This window comes from Salmo salar, chromosome 15 (assembly GCF_965601325.2).
Source record: "Salmo salar chromosome 15, fSalSal1, whole genome shotgun sequence".
Lineage (NCBI taxonomy): Eukaryota > Metazoa > Chordata > Actinopteri > Salmoniformes > Salmonidae > Salmo > Salmo salar.
Window position 1 is genome coordinate 35405012 of NC_138305.1, and position 23832 is coordinate 35428843.

Consider the following 23832-nt stretch of genomic DNA (forward strand, 5'->3'; position numbering starts at 1 on the left):
TCAACATAACCTGAAAGGCCACTCAACAAGGAAGAAGCCACTGCTTCAAAACCGCCATAAAAGAAAAGCCATATTACGGTTTGCAACTGCACATGGGGACAAAGATCGTACTTTTGGGAGAAATGTCCTCTGGTCTGATGAAACAAAAATAGAACCATTTAACCATAATGACCATTGTTATGTTTGGAGGAAAAGGGGGGACGCTTGCAACCCGAAGAACACCATCCCAACCGTGAAGCACGGGGGTGGCAGCATCATGTTGTGGGGGTGCTTTGCTGTAGGAGGGACTGGTGCACTGGTGCACAAAATAGATGGCATCATGAGGAAGGAAAATTATTGGAAATAAATCGTTCTCTCTACTATTATTCGGACATTTCACATTCTTAAAATAAAGCGGTGATCCTAACTGAACTAAGACAGGGAATTTTTATCATGAGGAAGGAAAATTATGTGAATATATTGAAGCAACATCTCAAGACATAAGTCAGGAAGTTAAAGCTTGGTCGCAAATTGGTTTTGTAAATGGACAATGACCCCAAGCATACATCCAAAGTTGTGGCAAAATGTCTTAAGGACAACAAAGTCAAGGTATTGGAGTGGCCATCACAAAGCCCTGACCTCAATTCCCTAGAAAATTTGTGGGCAGAACTGAAAAAGCGTGTGCAAGCAAGGAGGCCTACAAACCTGACTCAGTTACACCAGCTCTGTCAGGAGGAATGGGCAAAAATTCACCCAACTTATTGTGGGAAGCTTGTGGAAGGCTACCCGAAACGTTTGACTCAAGTTAAACAATTTAAAGGCAATGCTACCGAATACTAATTGAGTGTATGTGAACTTCTGACCCACTGGGAAGGTGATGGAAGAAATAAAATAAAAGCTGAAATAAATCTCTACTATTATTCTGACATTTCACATTCTTAAAATAAAGTGGTGATCGTAACTGACCTAAGACAGGGAATTTTTACTAGGATTAAATGTCAGGAATTGTGAAAATCTGAGTTTAAATGTATTTGGCTAAGGTGTATGTAAACTTCTGACTTCAACTGTAGTTGTTCTGTGTTAAACGAGTCTGACAAACAGAATGTACTGTAGGCCTAGCCTATGTGCTGAGAGTGGTGCGGTACAGCAGAGTGAGGCAGCCTTTATTGGATCCTAATAAAATACTAAATACTTGTCCATGTGCAGTCTCAAATGGTATCCTAATCCCTATTTAGTGAACTACTTTATTCCAGGATCCATAGAGAATAAGGTGCCATTTTGGGTGCATCAATTGTCCTTTGCAGTCTGAGCCAGTCTTTGCCCTCTCTTCACCCCAGGGGCGTGGGCCACATTCACCCTGGTGAGATTTAGCAAGTCCTTTTAGGTCTTAGCTCGGGCCCAACTCTCCTGACGGTGTCGATTGTTAGCTGCATGGTCTAACTGGCAGTCAGAATTCTGCCTGCCTGCAGGGTTCAGACAAAGAAAAAATGTGAGGTGTCAGATACATTCTCGGAGTGCTGAGTAATTGTTAACCATGATTACATTTTTAACCAGAGATATTTCGCCTCAGGACTCAACAGAGATGACACTGGAAGCATCTTCCTCTCTCACATACACTTCCACTAAGGGAGTTTAGGTTGAGAGGGAGTGTGGACAGTACGCAATACAGCAAGCATGTTACATCTCAGTGCTTGAGTCTAGCCCTCCCAACATTCCAGAATCCCACCCACCTCAACACACTCCGCTCTGTTAGTGAGGTCCACTGAAGTGGCGCTCATTTCCGTGTGTGTGTGTGAGAGAGAGAGAGTTCTGCCTTGGTCGGTGAGCCCACCACTGTTTGTTCAGTGTCCCTGGGGGACATCACATCTGTTGCCCAGAGCTCCCAGCATCCTCTCTCGTCTCACACCCACCCACGCTGCATGGCCCCTATGCTTACTGCTAACCAATTTATTGACAACCTAAAACGTTTATTTTCTGGAGTCTCTTAATCATTTGGTTATCAGTAGGCTGCATCCCACATATAAAAAAGATATGCTCTGTCCTGAATGGAACCCTATTCCCTATATAGTGTACTACTTTTGACCAAGGCCCATAGGGACTGTATAGGGAGATATGCTGTACACACACACACACACACACACACACACACACACACACACACACACACACACACACACACACACACACACACACACACACACACACACAATGCATTTCGAAAGTATTCAGACCCCTTGACTTTTTCTACATTTTGTTACGTTACAGCCTTATTCTAAAATTGATGAAATCGTTTTTTCCCCTCATCAATCTACACACTACCCGATAATGACAAGGCAAAACTGTTTTTTAGAAATGTTTGCTAATTTATTAAAAATAAAAAACTGAAATATTATATTTACATAAGTATTCAGACACTTTACTCAGTACTTTGTTTTAGCACCTTTGGCAGCGATTACAGCATTGAGGCTTCTTGGGTATGATGCTACAAGCTTGGCACACCTGTATTTGGGGAGTTTCTCCCATTCTTCTCTGCAGATCCTCTCAAGCTCTGTCAGGTTGGATGGGGAGCGTTGCTGAACAGCTATTTTCAGGTCTCTCCGGAGATGTTTGATCGGGTTCAAGTCCGGGCTGGGCCACGCAAGGACATTCAGAGACTTGTCTTGAAGCCACTCCTGCGTTGTCTTGGCTGTGTGCTTAGGGTTGTTGTCCTGTTGGAAGGTGAACCTTCGCCCCAGTCTGAGGACCTGAGCGCTATGGAGCAGGTTTTCATCAAGGATCTCTCTGTACTTTGCTCCGTTCATCTTTGCCTCGATCCTGACTACTCTCCCAGTCCCTGCAGCTGAAAAACATTCCCACAGCATGATGCTGCCACCACCATGCTTCACCGTAGGGATGGTGTCAGGTTTTCTCCAGATGCTTGGCATTCAGGCCAAAGAGTTCAGTCTTGGTTTCATCAGACCAGAGAATCTTGTTTTTCATGGTCTGAGAGTCTTTAGGTGCCTTTTGGCAAACTCCAAGCGGGCTGTCATGTGCCTTTTACTGAAGAGTGGCTTCTGTCTGGCCACTCTACCATAAAGGCCTGATTGGTGGAGTGCTGCAGAGATGGTTGTCCTTCTGGAAGGTTCTCCCATCTCCACAGAAGTTGTAGAAACATCTCAAGGATGATCAATGGAAAGATGATGCACCTGAGCTCAATTTTGAGTCTCATAGAAAAGGGTCTGAATACAGGTATCTGTTTTTTTTATTTCTAATACATTTGCAAAAATGTCTAAAACCCTGGTTTCGCTTTGTCGTTATGGGGTATTGTGTGTAGATTGATGAGGGAAAATGTATTTAATCAATTTTAGAATAAGGCTGTAACGTAACAAAATGTGGAAAAAGTCAAGGGGTCTGAATACTGAAAAAGAAATATAAACGGAACATGCAACAATTAGTTCATATAAGGAAATCAGTCAATTGAAATAAATTAGGCCCTAATCTATGGATTTCACATGACTTGGAATACAGATATGCATCTGTTGGTCACAGGTCACTTTAAAAAAAGGTAGGGGCATGGATCAGAAAACCAGTCAATATCTGGTGTGACCACCATTTGCCTCATGCAGAGCGACATCTCCTTTTCATAGAGTTGATCAGGCTGTTGATTTGAGCTTGTGGAATGTTGTCCCACTCATCTTCAATGGCTGTGCCAAGTTGCTGTATATTGGTGGGAACTGGAACACGCTGTTGTACAAGTCAATCCAGAGCATCCCAAACATGCTCAATGGGTGACATGTCTGGTGAGTATGCAGGCCCTGGAAGAACTGGGACATTTTTATCTTCCAGTAATTGTGTATAGATTTTTGCAACATGGGCCTGTGCATTATTATGCTGAAACATGAGGTGATGGCGGCGGATGAATGGCACAATGGGCCTCAGGATCTCGTCACGGTATCTCTGTGCATTCAAATTTCCATTGATAAAATGCAATTGTGTTCATTGTTTGTAGCATATGACTGCCCATACCATAACCCCATCACCACAATGGGGCACTCTGTTCACAAGGTTGACATCAGCAAACTGCTCGTGAGCACGCCGCCATACACGTGGTCTGCGGTTATGAAGCCAGTTTGACGTACCGACAAATTCTCTAAAACAAGGTTGGAGGTGGTGTATGGTAGAGAAATTAACATTTAATTCTCTGGCAACAGCTCTGGTGGACATTCTTTCAGTCAGTATGCCAACTGCACGCTCTCTCAAAACTTGAGACATTTGTTGCATTGTGTTGTGTGACAAAACTGCACATTTTAGAGTGACCTTTTATTGTCCCCAGCACAAGGTGCACCTGTGTAATGATCATGCTGTTTAATCTGCTTCTTTTTATGCCACACCTGTCAGGTGGATGGATTATATTGGCAATGGAGAAATGCTCGCAGGGATATAAAAACATTTATGCACAATATTTTAGAGAAATAAGCTTTTTGTGCATATGGAACATTTCTGGGATCTTTTATTTCAGCGCATGAAACATGGGACCAACACTTTACATGTTGCATTTATATTTTAGTTCAGTATATATTATATACACCCTTGCCTAGAAGTTTGGTGAATAAGCCAAGTCTTTCCAGCCTGGATCAAATTAACTTTTGCTTTCTTTTTGGCAGAAACTTACAATCCCATCCTTGCCTCCTTCCGTTCTGTTTTTTTTCTCTCACCATAATAACCATCCTATCACACGCCAGGCAGAGTCTAGCAAGCGTTGGCAAGCAGGGGCGGACTGGAACCAGAAATCGGCCCTGGCATTTCTAACACACTGGACAATGTATTTCCTTGAGGCCCCTATTATTAGCCAGATAATGATCATTTAGCACAAAAAACAAACAAGTCAGACAGGCCCACTGGGCTAAAAATGGACCAGCCAATCTGGTGTTTGCACGAAATGCCAGATGGCCAGTCCAACTCTGAATGTAGATCACTCAGAAACTGGGGTTGACATTTGGCTATATTGAACAATGACTTCCTTGTTCGTAAGAAATTACATGACTTTCATCCCCGGGCACCCCAAAGGATGTTTTGGAAAACCCTAGATTTGATGTGTGATCCTATTGAGGTCAGGTTTATGTAAGTGTTGCTATATTGATGTCAAGATCCAACAAAAGATCCAGGAAAAATAAAAGATCCAAATGAGTTTGTTTTAAAGCAAGGCAATGCTTTAAACATTCTATGGTTAGAAAATGTCAGAAGTGTATATGTCGGGTCAGCAGGGTAGTTTGGAGCCAGATCTGTTTTCCCTCAGTGTATATTAGCAGGGAGTGGCTGTCAGCTGAAGAGGTTATATATGTGCACTACCACCCCTCTACTGGAGTCTGGAGGCGTTGTATGTGTGCATGTGTGCATGAGTGTGTGTGTGTATCGAAGTTCATTCAGCTTACCTCAGCCTCACTTTCCTCCCAGCACCTCCCTTTCTCTCCCTTTCCACCAGTCTCTTGGCTCTCTCTCAGCTGTCTCTATAGCGGGCCAGGGCCACCCTTGGCTCGCAGTGTGGTGTCACCCTAAAACTCCCAGCCAAACAGTTTTCTACTACACACACACACACACACATTATAATGCCTTCTACACCCACCGCCTCAACAGGTGCTATGCGTTACAGGAAGTTTGTGGCACCTTAATTGGGGAGGAGTAGCTCGTGGTAATGGCATAACAGAATTATTGGAATGGTATCCAATACACCAAAACACATGGTTTCCATGGTTTCCATGTGTTTGATGCCATTCCATTAACACCGTTACAGCCATTAATATGAGCTGTCCTCCCCTCAGCAGCCTCTACTGCTATGCGTTGCCTTAGAACAACACAATCTACAGAATGAAGAGTGTGTGTACAAGATGAGACTGGATTGTTCTGGCCTCATCTGTAACAGTGAAAAGAAAGGTGCACAGTGAGATGAAGAGGTGTGTGTGTGAGAGAGAGAGAGTTAACACTACATAGTCCAACCCCTGCAGAAACAGATCCCGACAACAGTGTATAAAACTGAAAGCGACTGCTTGGAGATTGTTTTATGTTCTATCCCAAATTGAACTCATCTCAACCCAAGCTACACCCTTTCAGATTACATCATTGTTTTCCCCACGACAAGACTTGTCTAGTTATTTTGGAATGGATATCTTTGATGTTTTCCTGTGAATACGTGCGTCTGTGTGAACAAAGTCTTCTTTGTGAATTGTCAAATTGATGTGAAAGCATAAAATTCACACCAATACAATTTCATACAAGGCAGGGAAACACGTTCATTGCTGTAATACTTTGATTGTCATTACCATTGTAAGGAAATCACAAATCAGGAAGGAACCTTAGAATCTTATAGAAATGGGTGGTCTAATATTTTCTGCAGTGATTTGTCTTAAAATGTGTAGACAAAGAAAGCTGTCAGACACCTGAATGCATGTCCAATAAACAACAACTTCATTCTCTTTGGTTGCCACATAGATTGGAGACAATGTTTCTTTCTGTTCGCTTAATACAATCTCCAGGGAGCCAGCAGGGAGTGAGAAAAAGCTTTGTCTGTTGCCTCCATCTCAGACTGACTGACATATTCTCTCTCAACCCTCCAAGATCCCTACAACATAGTTCCTCTGAATAATTCTTTCTGGATTTTCTTAGTTATAGAAGTGGTGCTCATTTTCTGTTGTTCACTTCACTATCAGATGGAACAAAGCCCTTTGGACCTGGATGTGGCATGTACTCAAGCCTGGACAGCACCGAGTGAAATACAAAGGCACTTTTTAGGGTTAATATACATCCACAACAAAGGGGGTGAAGCTCCCTACTTCAGAGGCCCCGCCCTGAAATTCTTTATCGGGAGCCTGTTTACAACCTTAACGCATTGGAGTCATTGGGTTCTTTGGGTTCGCCCGTTGGGGGAGGGGAAAGGAGGAGGTAGAGTGGGGTGCAAATTCAGAGACCGGAGAAAAGGAAAACGGCACAGCAAAACAATAAGAGGCATTGAATGTATAAACAAAGCTGAAATATACATATCATGTATACTATGACTTGAGTAATTTGCACATCTCTCAAGTGTGTTGGCTATCAAACGCCCTTTGTTGGTATTTCCTATTCTTCGACTATTCTGTGATCCTGAAATACTTCCATACACTGTTTTGTGATCCTTTTTGATCAGGCACATAATTTGATGAATTTAAAACATCGTGGGATTGTTTTTGTTTACTATGGATACTGGTGCGATTGTTCAAAATGCTCCATAGTCTATAGATGCATTTCCAAACAATGAAGCTCCATCTATATTTTGACCCCCCCCATTCACCCTAATTATACTATCTTATTACTGTTTCTCTAAAATAAATCTCAAATTAATTTGAGAATCCTGACTGACTAACATTTATGTACACTTATTCACTGAGTAACACGTATTTATTACACCACTTATTACACAGTAATTACACTCATCTATAATAAAACAAAGGCGCAATAATATTGTTTCACATAAAAACAGTGCTAAATTCTTTATTTTCGAAGCTCACGTAGCCTATATTCGAAAGTTTCTCTATTCATGTCTTTGTGTACCCCATTTTGCGCAAACCCGCTTGGCGCGCGCTCCCCTGGCAAAGCAAGCCAGACGCGTGCAAGTATCTCACGATTTCGCCTGTTCGCCGTTTCAACCTTTCCTCTAGTTCTCGAGCACCGAGTTCACTGGGTTTACTCTGACACCGCTGACTCCACCGTCACGCCCACCAACAGCCACGCACCCTCTTTCCTCCAATAGGCCCACAATCACGTACTGATCACGCGCTGCCTGCGCTCTGATTGGACGGCGTCCGCTACACCTTTGTTTTTGATTGGTAACATGTTACCACCAGCCAGTCTATTCCGAATTTTGTTTCTGTTTTTTTTCGTCTCTGCTTTTGATTCACTCAGCTGAGGCCAGTCCGCTATTGGCAGCGGCAATACTTGTGTGCTCAGGTCCCATTGAGTGTTCGCATTGCTAGTATCTCTATTGTTATTTTTACTCGTACTTTCCTATGCTGACTTTTACACCACCCCTGATTTCAGAGCAACCTTGTCGGGTAAGTTGATGGATTTTTACTTTAAATTGGCTAATTAACTAACGGCATTAAGTTGTTATCTTCAGATATTTATAACAAAGCCCATCGATAAAATACCGATGACTGCAATACATGTATTATAACATGCATTGATTCAAGCATGCAGCCCAAGTTGACCGTGGAGTTTTTTCACAAAGGGAGCATGGTTCGTTTGAGGTCAGATTGAAACTAATGTATCCCTGCCCAACGGCCACTGTATCAACTGTGTGGTCACATATTGCTACATTGTATCTGCTCTATATCACTGCATTGTTACATTGTATTACTTTGTAATTAGATTGTTCGTTGTTATGTGATGGTATTACGTTACCGTTGCCCCTAGTAGCCAAATGTACACCTGTTCCTGCATTTTATTGTGCTCTATTAGGCTAATATGACTGTTTTGGCGTATTGCTATGGGGCTTTTGTTCCAGTGAGCTTGGTTGAACATATTGGTCATAAGTAGACAACTGATTGATTGATTCACTAATTGATTGTTTCTGATTCTATCATCTATGTTGGATGAAGGTTGGATTTGGATTATAAAGTGCTTCCATTGGTGTCAACAAAACAAAGTGACTGGCTGTTAATGCAGGGGAGTGTCCTTAGTCCTCAAGCGCAGTTAAATGGGGGGGATTCTCAACTTAACCCAAGACTTCCTGATGCAGCCCCCCCACCCCCTCGTGCACCACAGTTTACAGTGGTGTATGTCACTCACAGGTCTATTTTTGGTGATGGGAGGCTCCTCCTGCCTCCCAAATCCAATGTTATGTGAGCTACTGGGAGCTGGTAGGGTTGGGTGCACCCACCTGCTCAAATGGCTGCCCAGCGCTGCAGTGGGGCCCCTCTCTCCTTTTCTGTCTCTCCAAGCCTCTGAGGCGGTTAGCAGCCGCACTGTGCATTCAGCAACTAAGTATTCTTCTAGATGTGCAACATAGCGTTCAGCAGATGCCAGCCCACTGCACTACATAGCTACATGCACATCTAGGAGAATAGTCAACCCCTGTTCATTGACTACTGTCTATGTGGCGTTTCCACCATTTTGAGGCTTCTATGGTTCATGACTTGGGACTCAAAACAGTCTGATGTTTCTCCCTTGGTCCATTATTGTTCAATGAACCTTGGTAATGAGATGCTTATATGATATTTGAGGGAACCATTGTAGTACTAGGACTAGAGATATTTAGTGAGATACTGTAGATGTCCGTGTTGGAAGAGTCTGCAACCATCAGAAGTTATTGAGCTGTCATGGTGATAAGAAACGGACTAGCTATTGGGCAGTTTGGAAAAATGCCAGATGGGCTGGTCCATCTTTAGCCTATTGGGACAGTCTAAATAAAAATTATTTATTTGGCTAATAATGGGGGGCCCGAGAAGAAAAAAAGGGATGGTCCATGTCAGAAATGCCCAGGCCGATTTCTGGTCCCAATCTGTCCCTGGTGGAGGTTAACGGTGTGGCCTTCCTCCGTCCGATCTACTGGCCCATAGGGCTTTGGTCAAAAGTAGTGCACTATATAGGGAATAGGGTTCCATTTGGGACATATAATGTGCTGTAATGGTGATTAACTTTGCATCTTCCCAGTGGCCTCCCTCCCTCCCTCAGGCTGATGTAATGGACATCAGGGTGATGATGATGGAGAGGAACAGGCATGACAGTGAGCAGTCCTGCTGCAGCACCTTCCAGTACCATGACCTGGAGGCCGCCGAAGCACTTGTCAGCATGAGCTCCTGGGGTCAAAGGTCAGCAAACGACAAGCCACGCCCCCTGACCCCTACCTCGGACTCCTGCGACTCTCTCCTCCTGCACCCTGAGATCATCGAGTCCTCCAAGGACCCGATCGCACTCTCATCGCTGGTATGTGGAATCTCACTATGTAGGCTACTGTGGTTAAAATGTATACTGGAAGATCACGTTTTTTGCTAACGTAGCCTAAAAGCCTGAATTCGGAAAAAAAATGTTTACCCCTTTTTTTTGTCATATCCAATTGGTAGTTACAGTCTTGTCCCATTGCTGCAACTCCCGTACGGACTCGGGAGAGGCGAAGGTCGTCCTCTGAAACACAGCCCCACCAAGCCGCAGTGCTTCTTGACACAATGCACGCTTAACCTGAAAGCCAGCCGCACCATTGTGTCGGAGAAAACACCGTACACCTGGTGACCGTGTCAGCGTGCATGCACCCAACCCGCCACAGGAGTCGCTAGAGCGCGATGGGACAAGGTCATCCCGGCTGGTCAAACCCTCCCCTAACCCGGACAACGCTGGGCCAATTGTGCATCGCCTCATGGGTCTCCAGGTCGCGGCCTGCTGCGACACAGCCCGGTATCGAACCAGGATCTGTAGTAATGCAGCCTTAGACCGCTGCGCCACTCGGGAGGCCCCCCAAAACTCATTTTAATCAATCAAAACTACAATAAGCTTTTTTTATTGAGAATTAAATTGGTTTGTTTCACATTTGACAGTTCAAATGTTAAATTCCTGTTTCTCTTTCTTTTTCCCAGTGCATGACCCCCCCTCACAGCCCCAGCTTTACCGAGACCGCTACCACAACAGCTGTCCTCACCACCTCATTGGCCAGCTCAGGCCCCAGACCAGTCTTAACCCGGCCTAGACTCTGTGCAGATCTTCCCTGCGAAAATGCCCTTCTCCTGGACCAACGACCTGGTATGGTCCCCATCTTCAAGAGCTCTGGAGCTCCAGAGCTGCCCAGCAGAGCCATGGTGACCAGTGTCATCCGGCACACTGCTGACAGGGCCCTCACACAGCACAGCAACAACATTCCACCTCAGTCCCTCGTAGGGCAGCACACAGACACCAACTCCAACAGATACCCTACTACAACCCTTCTGGCTGAGGCCGTTCCTATGCAGACTGAACCACAGAGCTGCAGCACTGATCTGTGTGTTAAGGTAGAGAAGGACCAAGGCAGTCCATCCTTACCTGACAGCAGCACAGGCCCCTCTACTACTCCCACCCAAAGGTCCCCATTCCAGCCCACCGCCACCTCCCGGTCCTCACCCCCCATTCCCAGCTCCCAGGTCCTCTGCCAGGTGTTTCCAGTCAACGGGCGGACAGGGATGATCTCAGCATTTGTCCAGGCAGGCCCAGTCCAGATGACCCAGGGGGGGGCCAAGCCCATACTACCCCAGTCACCCTCCTTCCCCCAGTCGCTGCAGCTGGTGGGCTCCTCGGTGACTCAGGGGACGGTGATGTTTGTGGTTCCCCAGCCCCCCGTGTCCCAGGCTCCATCGTGCGCACAGACTGTAATGACCCTGGGTAACACAAAGCTCCTGCCCCTGGCCCCAGCTCCAGTTTACATGCCCTCAGGGCAGAGCAGCAATGCCACACAAGCAGACTTCTCCCGCAGGCGGAACTACGTCTGCAATTTCCCCGGCTGTAAGAAGACCTACTTCAAAAGTTCCCACCTCAAGGCTCATCTCAGAACTCACACTGGTAGATACCCACTCAATACGACAATTAGATGAATGATCATGAATGATCATGAATGATCATGTTGAATATGTAGTGTGTTATCTTCCACTGATGTACTTATGCTTTCCATTTCTACCCAGGTGAGAAACCATTCAGCTGCCACTGGGAGGGCTGTGACAAGAAGTTTGCCCGCTCCGACGAGCTCTCCCGCCACAGGCGAACACACACCGGTGAGAAGAAGTTTGTGTGTAACGTGTGCGATCGGCGCTTCATGCGCAGCGACCACTTGACCAAGCATGCTCGCCGACACATGACCTCCAAGAGGACCTCCACTTGGCCGGCTGAAGTCCGCGACCTCCACAAGATGACGGTATCTAAGGGCCCGTCGAGTGGCTCCAATCTTCCTCTCAGTGTGCTGGTCCCTTCCCCCAATTAGCTGGGGCTCCCAGGCCGTACGGTCATCTCAGGACAATATCCCACCACCGACCACACAAGACTAAGGAGAAAATGAAACAAAACCATAGGCTGCTACACATTCATGGACAGAAACAAACTGACCTTGCACTGGATTTTTTAATTATGCTTGTTTTGTACTTCCTTGATCTCTATATTGTAATTATGTTTACTCATGTAATATGTATACAGTATGTAATGTTTAGCAAAATGTATGCACTCTTTTTGCCAAAGCCTTTGCGTCATGCTTACAGTATCTGTTACTATTGGTCTCTGTGATTGTAAATATGTATATATGAATATCTATATGATTATGTGTATTCCAATCTGCATGTATTGACAATACGTCAATATATGTTATTGATATTTTTTAATATGTCAGTGGACAGTATTCCTCACTGTGACACTACCTACTTTCTTGCTTTGCATATTATTTAATAAACATTTGTTTTAAAAAGTGCTGTTTTTGATAGCTTGATCGTTTTGTTTTTGTTTTATTACAGATACAGTATAACCAGTATAAATACCTCACATTTCTTAATAAATACTAAATACTTTATAAAGCTTCACCATACTAATAATATGAGTAATCAATGTATGTATGAATGAATTCTATAGATATGGTCACGCTGAGAAAAGTGCTGTCCCTATGTGTAGTTTTACTAGCTTTCAATGTAGGCAATGGTCATGAGTCCCATTGTTTTTTTCATAATAAAATACATGACTAAACTTGGTTGTATGGTCTATATTTTCTCAATAACATATGATGAAACACCCAACGCTATTTCTCAATCTCATCCATAGAGATCCTATTAAATTATTGTAATTCCTAATTCTAATATCTCAGCAGTGTTGACAACAATATTACGTGTTGTTCCACAATCGCACTCGATCCCCTTTGACTTCGAATACCCGTCTCTCCACTCCACCCAGTAACAACGTTCCACTAATTAAATTGCAGTATTTTACAGCGCTAAAAGGGGCGCGACCAATTGGAGACGACCGTTCAGCTGAAACGATCAGAGGATTTTAACTGGCTAACACCGTACCCACACATTTGTCTTACTGACCGAAAGTCCACGTAAACCTCCCACTAAAATATAGGACAACAACGCCACTCAGTGAAAATAAAATAAAGTACAGTTTCTTTGAGTAAAGAAATGCTTTTTTCAGGTTTCCAGTTCCTAAGTTTATGGACACACACCATCATATCACACATAAACTTAGCACTTTTTGTCAAGCTTTTGCAATATAATTCGAAATATATGGCTATTGCATCGTGTACTTAATCATTTTTTTCTAGTGGCAAAGTGTAACTGAAAGATCACTGGTTCAAATCCCCCGGAAAAAAAATATACTGTTCTACCCATGAGCAAGGCAGTTAACAACAACTGCGCCGATGACATGGCCGTCGATTAAGGCATCCCTCTGCACCTCTCTGATTCAGGGGAGTTGGGTTGAATGTATTCAGTTGTACAATTTATATATTACAATGGTTTTGTTTTAATTGTATCTCGCAAGCATCTGCATTGGGAAGTTTGTCACACAGCCAAACATTTCTAATATTCCGTATAACAGTACCCATTATGTTCGGAGGAAATGGTCAATCCGTATATGGAAGACAATCTAGATATGTGTAGTAAAGAGTAGCACTGGTAAGACAAATAACTCCTCTTTGTCCTACTTTTCAGTGTAACCTTACCTCCCAACCAATCGATGGAGCTCAGTTTCATTTCAACAGGATCTTCATGGGCCAACTTCATTGTTTTGACCGTCTTTTGTCTCCTTTTGACTTTGTGCCCAGCAGCACGTAACAAAACAGAGTGGATTGTCACAAATTTAATTGGCCAAAATAAAACATGACTTGAATCACACCAGAATAAATGTAAACTACTGTTTCATCCAGGTAGCATTATTTATTTCCAAATGGTATCATGCTCATCTGCAGCTACATTAACAGCTTTAGCTAAAATGAAAGTAAGATCACGGTCAAGCCAATCCATACGAAATGGGTGATATTCATTTGTGGATGTCTACATACCATACGAAATGCTCTGAGACCAGGTTGGCTAAATTGGTCTTTCTGCTTAAATATCAGGAAAATAGTAACTTGCGTATGAAAGTTGGCCTTTGTCTGTGTATAATGTAATCAAATATAGACATCTTGAGCCATTTAAACGTTTAGCTACACTGTATTTGTTGAGTAGGTTTAGCTAAACAAGCCAGCTGGCCACATCAACAGAATGGATTGCATCCGTAATAGCGGATAAACACAATTTGTTTGCAGGTCTTTTCTATAATGGCAACTTAAACAACGTTTCAAGCAAGTTATAAAATCCCTTTGTCTGCAGTTACATTTTATACTGCTTATTAGTCAAATCAATCCGTCGAATCTAGTTAACATTAGCTATTCATCCAGCTTGCTATAGTAGCTAAACTTGCTTTGCACCGTTGCATTTTTCTACCAATTTCGAACTATATATACACATTATATTTTGTATTATCAACGTTTTAAACCGTAGTTACAAAGTATGCTAGCTCTATTGTCTCATATTCGCGCGCCTTTTCTTGACATTGTGTAACTCCTTCCTTTCACGGTTTTAGAACGTCAAAAAAGATTATCGTTGGAGTGACGCGTGAGAGAATTGCAATCTGATTGGCTCCGCCATACCGGAAATATAAATACCGTCCATCAACTTTGTTTCTATTGGCTGCTTGGATTCGACCGCCAGAATTTCAATAAATAGGGAACTCCAAACGTTGTAATTCAGTTGAGCCATTGATCTGTCAGGGTAACTTAATAAGCGTGCTGTACTGCATATGAATACATAGGTATATACATTTTATTTCCTTTTTCCCCTCCGTGCAATTTTACCGATATTTAATTTATCCTCTTGTATTACCTGTCTATCATTCAAAATGCTTACAACACGCTCACCACTCTCTAAGAAGAACACCAATGCAATCACCACTCAAATGGACAACATTTCGCTGGTCGACAAAGAAAACACGGTACGTTTGAACTTCGGACTTAAAGTTAACTTTATTTTAAGCAGATTGTCAGTGAGCGTGACCTCAACTGGTTAGCTAACGTTCTGTCAAGTCTAATGGTCACGTCTGTCTAACACATTTATTTAATTGAATCTAAAGGAAGCAAGGTTCTGGTTAATTAGTTACCTAGCTAAGTTAATATGTCAAGGAATCTCTTTTTTTTCTTTTAATGTTTCCTCGTGCAGCCTCCTAGCCTGAACACTACCCGAATTCTGGCCTCAAGAACCGCGCGCAAAATCTTTGCTGACGATTCTGAGGTGAGTGAACAAGATGTTTGCTAAAAGTGTACAAACAGTTTATGAAAAGTGACATTTTTACAGCATCATGAGTTATGTAATTAGCCTGGTAATTCGTTAGAATTTGATTTTGAGGTGGTCATTTGGCGCCAAGTGTTTCTCATCCTAGCTAGCTGATGTTAAACTGGTGAGCCATCAAGTCATGATTACAGTATGCGCCTAGCTATCTAAATTTAACAAAGGCAAGCAATGTTTTAAATAGTTCCGCATTTGCATGACTAGTTATACAAGCTCGCTGTTTCATAAGGCTAGCTAGTAGCCTTCCACTCAAGCCATGTTACGACAGCCTTTCGTCTTGACGGGGTGTGACAAGATGGCGGAGTGAGTGGTCGCATTAAACTGAGGTCCTGAGCTTTAAATTGTATTCAAGCCCTAATTTGAATTTGTTTGTTGTCTTTGAATTTTTATTTTTTTTGTAGTCTGGTGGTTTACCGAACATCACTTTTCCACTTAACGTTATACTTCAAGCAAGTTCAGCCAAGGCTAGCTAGTAACATTAGCCGAGGTGGACATTTTACGAACAAGCTATTCGGCTGAATGCCTTTGAGAGGGTTCATAAAAATACCCTCAATTGCAAACGTTAACAAAACTACTGAGTTTAATGCAGCAGACATTAAGGATATTACCACTGATGTGAACCTGTTGAAAAATAAAATTGGTGCCCTGACAAGAGACGGGGGGGGCCTTTCGCACAGGGTGGAGCTACGTGACTGACTGAGTAATGCTTTGAGTTGGCCTGCTTATACAGTAGGCTAATGAATCTTAATACCGTTTCAACTGGTGAGTTTATTATCTGAACACCGCATATAAGTGATATTGCATAGGGCCATACTGTTTGTTTTGGATGTGAACATTAATCAAGGTAAGCACTAAATGCGTTTTGTTTATCATTTGATGGCATACTAAGATCAGCGTTCGTTCATTTTGTTTCAATATCGATATTATGTGAATCTTTTATTTTCAGAGATTTATTTTAAGTTTGAGTCCAATTATAGACCTAAACTATTAATATAATGTTATTACACGACTTAACCATTTATTTCCCCCGAGCCATTCCTCAGATGCTGACTTAAAATGTTGGACTTCGCAATGGGGTGAAATTCTTTAATTGAGTTGAAAAACAAATATTCTACAGATAACATTATGGTTTGAGGTGACTGTTGCTCCTGATGACTGGATGAATAGGTATCCCACCAGGCATTCATCTCATTGTTTTAACTTAAGACATTTCTGCTCCAACTTTCAGATATTTGGTGTTCTCAGAACCTAACTTTAAAACAACTTTCTTGGTTTAACTCTACAACTAGTAACAGACCATTAAAATGTAGAATTGGTTGGTATCTCAAATTTTATTGGTCACATACACATGGTTAGCAGATGTTGTTGCGAGTGTAGTGAAATGCTTGTGCTTCTAGTTCCGACTAGGCAGCAATATCTAACAATTCCACAACAGCTACCTAATAAACACATCTAAGGAATGGAATAAGGACACTTACAATCTTATGAATGTAGTCAGTGAATGTAGTATTTCCTCAGCTCCTCTGACTGACCATTGTTGCATTCTTTTTGTTTTGATAATGACTATTTTCTAAAGCATACTGGGAATTGAACTCTTTCCTTTTTAAAGATTGAGTTTTGTTTAGTCTAAAGTAGAGGTTGATTAATTAGGGCCGATTTCAAGTTTGCATAACAATCGGTATTTTTGGCTGCTGATTTGCCTTTTTTTCTTGAACTAGGCAAGTCAGATTAAGAAAAAAATTATTATTTTCAATGATGGCCTAGGAATGGGGATTAACTGCCTTGTTCAGGGGCAGAACAACAGATTTTTACCATGTCACCTCGGGGATTTGTTTTTGCAACCTTCCGTTTACTAGTCCAACGCTCTAACCACCTGCCTTACATTGCACTCCATGAGGAGCCTGCATGGCAGGCTGACTACCTGTTACGTGAGGGCAGCAAGAAGTTTAATGCTAGCTAGAAACTGATCGTTTTTTATGAGGTAAATCTTAACATAATCACTAGTTAACTACACATGGTTGATAATATTACTAGTTTAACGTGTCCTGCGTTGCATATAATCGATGCAGTGCCTGTTAATTTCTCATCGAATCACAGCCTACGTCGACAAACGGGTGACGATTTAACAAACGCGTTTGCGAAAAAAGCACCGTTGCATAAATGTACACAAAAAAACAATGTTTCAGACTCTTTAAACATCAAAAATAGGATTAATTTCATGAGTTTCATTTAGTCAGTGGCTGCTACGTGCGATCTCAATTTTGGTTTGTGTTCTTCTGTCCAAGACTGATGGTTTATCTAGAATAATTTACCAAAGACAGTTCCCTTCTAATAACGTTTTTTTTTTTAAAGTTTATTTTGTTATTTAGATTTGTTTGAAGGAATAAAACACATTGTATTTGGAAATCTCAATTTGTGAATGACTATGATCGTGATGGTTTACAGGCTATTGATTTTGAGTCATTAGTGGGTGCTTTTAGAATAAAATGGTTGCCATTATTTCTGTGTAATCCTACCTCTGTGGTATCATATCCCTAACAGTCTGCTTTAATGAACTTGGTGGACTTGAATTCCTAATGTGAGTTTACCCAGCAACTTCCCCCCCCCCTTCTGGAAAATCATATTCAAGCACACTCTCCCCCCCCCCCCCCCAACATTGATTTGGAATAATAGTTATTACGATTAATAGGAAATTCAATTTCAAAGGCCTTTGGTTTGACAAGGGTATTCATTTTATGTGATTTGTTAGACAACACTGGGGAGTTTTTGCCTTTTGAGGGTATTGGTCAATTTCAGGTTAATATTACTCAGAATAAATGAAGGTTTGCAAAGCAATTCCACTTCCTTATACTTAAGTAAACTTTGTTATGAGGTTCCCTCTTCCAAGTTTAAAAAGGACTTGAATCTTTTGGATAAATTCAACAAGTGGATATGATTGGCAGTTAGTCATTTTTGTATTATTATTCAATATATCGCTATGGAAGTGACTGACCCATGCTATGGTCAAAAGCGACCAAAATGACCTTTTTGTTCCTCCGATTCAGAATCTATAGAGCATTTATTTTCATGCCGCCATTCTAGTGAACTATAGATTGAAATTCATGAATGGTTGTGTATAAAATTACCTGTTTACCTTTGTTAAATGGCATTATGCTTATCCTTGTAACCCCAATCATAACTATTTTATTAACATTATTATTATATTCACTACTGTAAATGGGGTGGGAAAATGCCTTTATTTTCTTTGAACTGTTACAATTTTTTTATGAATCCCTCAACCTGTGAAACTTCAGTTGGGAAAGTTTATTAGAAGTCGTTGCTGTCTCATTGCCTTATATTCACAGGAATGTCCCTGTTATTGTTTTAATAAAGAAAGCCTTTGTCTTGAGCTCTAGCTAGCTACAATGGCTAATGTTAGCGCTGTCTACTATATATATATATATATATATATATATATATATATATATATATATATATATATATATATATATTAGTAATCTTGACCTTATACATAAACTGGTATGGGAGGCCTTTTAGTATTTTTGTTGTTTACATGTACATCCCATTTTAATTCTATGCTCTTTTTATATTCTAACATTGAGGAATATGCTCGTTTACCTAAGCAACATTTTACCAGAAAGAAACCACTTGTGTGTTCTTTCAGGTTAAGCCCCAAAATGTCAAGAAATTCAACACAGAAGAGCCACTCCTGAAAGAAAATCCACGCCGGTTTGTCATTTTCCCCATCAAGTACCATGACATCTGGCAGATGTACAAGAAGGCAGAAGCTTCATTCTGGACAGCTGAGGAGGCATGTCCAACTTGATGCGTTCGCTTTATTCTGTTTTACATGTAAATTACGTGTTACGATTCTATGTAGTACTTTATTGCCATACCAACCACTTGTTAAATTTTGACTTGGTGCAGACAAATTCACATGCATTCAGTTGTTTTTTTATCAATACTTTTTTTTAAATTGGTTTTCGTATTTTGTTTTCCAGGTTGATCTTTCCAAAGACACGCAGCACTGGGATTCTTTGAAGGATGAGGAGAGATACTTCATCTCTCATGTACTGGCTTTCTTTGCTGCTAGTGATGGCATTGTCAATGAGAACCTGGTAAGTTGATCTTGAATGCATACAAAACAAAAATCATTATTTCACTATACACTGTCAGAAATGACTGATTTTGAGTTAGAAAATGGCAACTCGTCCAGTATTCAAGCGTGGAATTTGTAGCATTTACTTCCTTTTCACCACTAGGTCGAGCGATTTACACAGGAAGTCCAGGTGACGGAAGCAAGATGCTTCTATGGTTTCCAAATCGCCATGGAGAACATCCACTCTGAGATGTACAGCCTGCTCATTGACACCTACATCAAAGACCCCAAAGAGAGGTCAGTATTGGATATTTAGGATGTTAACCATATTTGTATTATCTGGCAATGATGAGAAGCGCAGGGGTACGTACCTCAGCTGATAATGGGAGCTGAGTGTTGGCGCTGGTTCTCAGATCAGTGGGCATGTGGTCTGCTGACTGAGGGGTGCCGACACGATATAGACGCCTGACTGAGCCTCGTGATAGTAAAATGTATTCTACCAGTGCCCATATTTCAAACCCCTAAGCAATTTATTAAGCATTTTGTAGTGTAGCCTTAAACATTCTGAGAATGTGCCCAATGTACTTTGTCATACAGGGACTACCTCTTCAATGCCATTGAAACTCTCCCCTGTGTGAAGAGGAAGGCTGATTGGGCCCTGAACTGGATCGGTAACAAAAATGCTGGATTTGGTAGGTACATTTCTTAAAAACCTGCACGGGATTGTTGTGGTCAATCAGTTGGTAATGGTGTTGCTTGTATTCCAGGTGAGCGTGTGGTTGCATTTGCGGCTGTTGAGGGGATCTTCTTCTCTGGGTCCTTTGCTGCCATTTTCTGGCTGAAGAAGAGGGGGCTCATGCCTGGCCTGACCTTCTCAAATGAGCTCATCAGCAGAGACGAGGTGGGTCTTTTCACTATGTTGATTAAAAATCGACACGATTACCCCAGAGGGCAAACCTGGTTGAAATTGTCACTACCACCAGCATTCTTTCTAACTAATTCTGTCTAAATCCAGGGCCTGCACTGTGACTTTGCCTGCCTCATGTTCAAGCACCTGGTGCACAAGCCCTCAAAGGAGACTGTCACCAAGCTCATCAGGAACGCAGTGGAGATTGAGCAGGTATGTTGACTAAACAATAATGGCCTGTTGCCTTGACTCGGCTTAAGCCTATTCTTGGTATGTGAGCCAAATGTCACCTTTTCCCTATACTGCACTAGATGTCTCTCATACTGCACTACAGAGCTATGGTCAGTAGGGCACTAAATGGGAAGCCATTTGGGACACATGGCCCTATTTGTGCTTAATGGAACATTTTATAGACATCTTTGTATCCGGATTTGAATATTAAAGATCCGAATTAGTGAATAATTGCTGATGTTTGTTCCCATTTCAGGAGTTCCTGACGAAGGCCCTTCCAGTAAAGCTGATTGGCATGAACTGTGACCTGATGACCCAGTACATAGAGTTTGTGGCTGACAGGCTGATGCTGGAGTTGGGCTTTGACAAGGTGAGGTGGTAGTCTATGGGTCAGTCCCTAATGGCAACCCACTTTCTATGTAGTGCACTACTTTGACCAGTGCACTATGTAAGGGAGTTGTCCCTCATGTTTTCTCCTTTGACATGAAGAATGAGTTCAATCCAACACCTGTTGTAATTCTAAGGCTACGTTTAGATGGGTAGTCTAATTCTAATCTTTTTTCAACTGGATATTTTGACCGATCAGCTCTGTAAGATCTGGTGTGATTGGTCAAAAGTCCCGTTAGTGGGGGGGATCAGAATTGGGCTACCTGTGAATGTGGACCATTAGTCAACTTAATTTTCTTGTGATTGATAGACATGGGCTAGCAATGATGAGAAGCGCAGGGGTACGTACCTCAGCTGATAATGGGAGCTGAGTGTTGGTGCTGGTTCTCAGATCAGTGGGCATGTGGTCTGCTGACCTGGGGGTGCTGACACGATATAGACGCCTGACTGAGTTTTGCCTGTGAAGCTGTAGTTTTAAATTTAGCCTGGTCCTAGATCTGCATGTGCTCTTGCCAGCACCATTGTGCATTGGTAACCCAAACATGACAATGAGTTGACTTTGACTGCACAGACAGGCACTCTGGCTACTAGAAATGGGTGGGGTTAATGAAAGCATTTTAATTCCACTAGCAGTCACCAATTAACTTCTCTTCTAGATCTACAGAGTGGAGAATCCTTTTGACTTCATGGAGAACATCTCACTGGAGGGCAAGACTAACTTCTTTGAGAAGCGAGTAGGGGAGTACCAGAGAATGGGTGTGATGTCTGGCACCACAGACAACGCCTTCCGGCTGGATGCTGACTTCTAAAGCTCTTACAAGCCCCCAAGATGCCCTTGACATTAGACTTTTTGAAACTGTAAATACTTGAAAAGGGACATGGCCCAGACTAGATGCTACCGGACCGACCAGACTCCTATGTGGGCCCTGATGAAAAGTAGCCCACAATATAGAGACTAGGGTGCCATTTAGGGTGTGTACTTGGATTGTCTGGTCCACAGATAACACATGTATATTACCATTCACAACTGACCCTATTTGCAGTAGATCTCTAGTTTAATCCATGTTCTTATTTGTATAGTAGTTAATTTTATCTGTTTAATTTTGTAATTAAATTTGAAAAATCCAATGCCGTATTTAACCCTGTTTTACTTTACACTCTCAATCTTGGCACTAAAGTAAAAATGTATCTGACTGGATAATAGGATGTTACTAATATGTAAGACATGCAGTATTATGCTACAAGGTAAGTGTATAGGAAATGTCATATATTCAGACCACTTATGCATATTGCACTAGGAATTGCATTGTAAATTTGGGCAAGAAAGTCATTGGGGAAAATGATCTGAAAACCAGTTTATGAATTTAGGCAAGAACCCACCTGTCACATGACTAAGGTAGCCTAGTGGTTAGAGCTTTGGGCCAGTGCTGGATCGAATTCCTGAGCTGACGAGGTAAAAATCTTGTTCTGCCCCTGAGCAAGGCACTTAACCCACTGTTCCCCGGTAGGCTGTCATTGTAAATAAGAATTTGTTCTACGTCGATGTTGACCATGTGATTTTCAGCATTTTTCAGTGCCATCAAGTAGCCTGATTTCAGATGTGCCATGTAAACATTATTATGGAAATCGTTCTTGCAAGGCATGTGAATTTATTAATCTGACCACAATAGTCGCGGCTCCCGAGTGGAGCAGCGGTTTAAGGCATCTGCGTCTCAGTGCTAGAGGTGTCTACAGACCATGGGTTCGATTTCACGCTGTATCACAACCGGCCGTGATTGGTAGTCCCATGGCAGCGCACAGTTGGCCGTTGAAGGCCGTCATTCTAAATAAGAATTTGTTCTTAACTGACTTGCCTAGTTAATTAAAAAAACAATTTACCAGGCTGATATAAATCTTCAAAATAAATGGTTGGATGGCTTTTGGTACATGAACAGTCCCAATAGCTACCTTTCTGAAGTAGCTATGTAGGACAGGCACGTGCATCCAATGTTTTTAAGTAAATTAAAACTGGGGCGTTCTTCGACTGGTCAGGTCATAATTACCGAGGTAAAATGTGTTTTATATTGGATACTCGGTTTTCACCAAGCATGCCATGACTATGAAGATGGCATAGTCTGAATTTGGTGGATGGAGAACAATCCATAAATTCTAAAAATATAATTTTTGGCTGTCTTCAATGGCTCTTACACAAAGTCTGCCATGACTATGAAATTCTGAATCGGGGGAGGATGGCGACTAGAGGTCTTCATGGATCCACCTTTACTTGAATACACCTTTACTTGAATACCAGAGACCTGATCTGAGACCCGAGCGGGTCCGGATCTAGAATTCTAAATGTCACCGTCTGGGTTGGATCCGACATGATTGTCACAGGTCTCGGGTATGTGTAATTTTAACTGACTTGTCCGGAAGGGTCCCGTACAGATCCGAACACGACTGCTGCAGTAGAGAGAACTTGTATAATTTATATTGCTGCTCTTGCTTTTCACAAGTGTAGTGTAGCAGTGGCGGTTGGTGATGTTTAAGATGGAGGACGACACATTAAATACAGCCTTGCACACTCTTGCCTGCATCTAGCTGATATAGGGTGTTATTAGTCCAACTGTTGAAAAACACGTTTATATTGGCAAAATTCAGGTATGTTTATCCCTGTTTCATTCCATTTGCTTCCGTTTTTAAATGTTTTTCAACAGAATCAGCGTCATGAATACACCCCTGATCACACAAACAGCTTACTTTCATAGCAGCCACACTATTCATTCTTGCGTCTATGGGCTCCTCCTTTTCCCTTCGCTTGTGGACTTCAATGAACAACACAGCAGCTGTATGTGACCAGGTGAAGAACAAGAAATCCAAACCATATAACTGCTGCACACAGCCTACATTGTTGTCACCGTATTTGC

At 42.1% G+C, this 23832-nt stretch overlaps 2 protein-coding genes and 2 non-coding genes across 4 annotated transcripts; all 4 read left to right on the top strand.

The window, feature by feature from the left end:
• The first annotated feature begins 7910 nt into the window (after positions 1 to 7910).
• Positions 7911 to 12669, top strand: tieg3 (Transforming growth factor-beta-inducible early growth response protein 3). The gene is given in 4 exon segments (NM_001139829.1): positions 7911 to 8039; positions 9640 to 9912; positions 10557 to 11508; positions 11628 to 12669. Coding segments are annotated over 4 exon segments (1566 nt in total). The 5' UTR covers positions 7911 to 7994; the 3' UTR covers positions 11924 to 12669.
• A 2051-nt stretch (positions 12670 to 14720) lies between these two features.
• rir2 (Ribonucleoside-diphosphate reductase subunit M2) lies at positions 14721 to 22057 on the top strand. The gene is given in 10 exon segments (NM_001140023.1): positions 14721 to 14952; positions 15177 to 15248; positions 18970 to 19116; positions 19307 to 19423; positions 19568 to 19701; positions 20002 to 20096; positions 20172 to 20305; positions 20420 to 20524; positions 20799 to 20912; positions 21586 to 22057. Coding segments are annotated over 10 exon segments (1164 nt in total). The 5' UTR covers positions 14721 to 14859; the 3' UTR covers positions 21739 to 22057.
• Positions 19744 to 19882, top strand: LOC123727581 (small nucleolar RNA SNORD94). Its single transcript, XR_006759575.1, has one exon. It is a non-coding gene; the product is annotated as a small nucleolar RNA SNORD94 (small nucleolar RNA).
• On the top strand, positions 21247 to 21385 carry LOC123727583 (small nucleolar RNA SNORD94). The gene has a single exon (XR_006759577.1). It is a non-coding gene; the product is annotated as a small nucleolar RNA SNORD94 (small nucleolar RNA).
• Positions 22058 to 23832: the final 1775 nt, after the last annotated feature.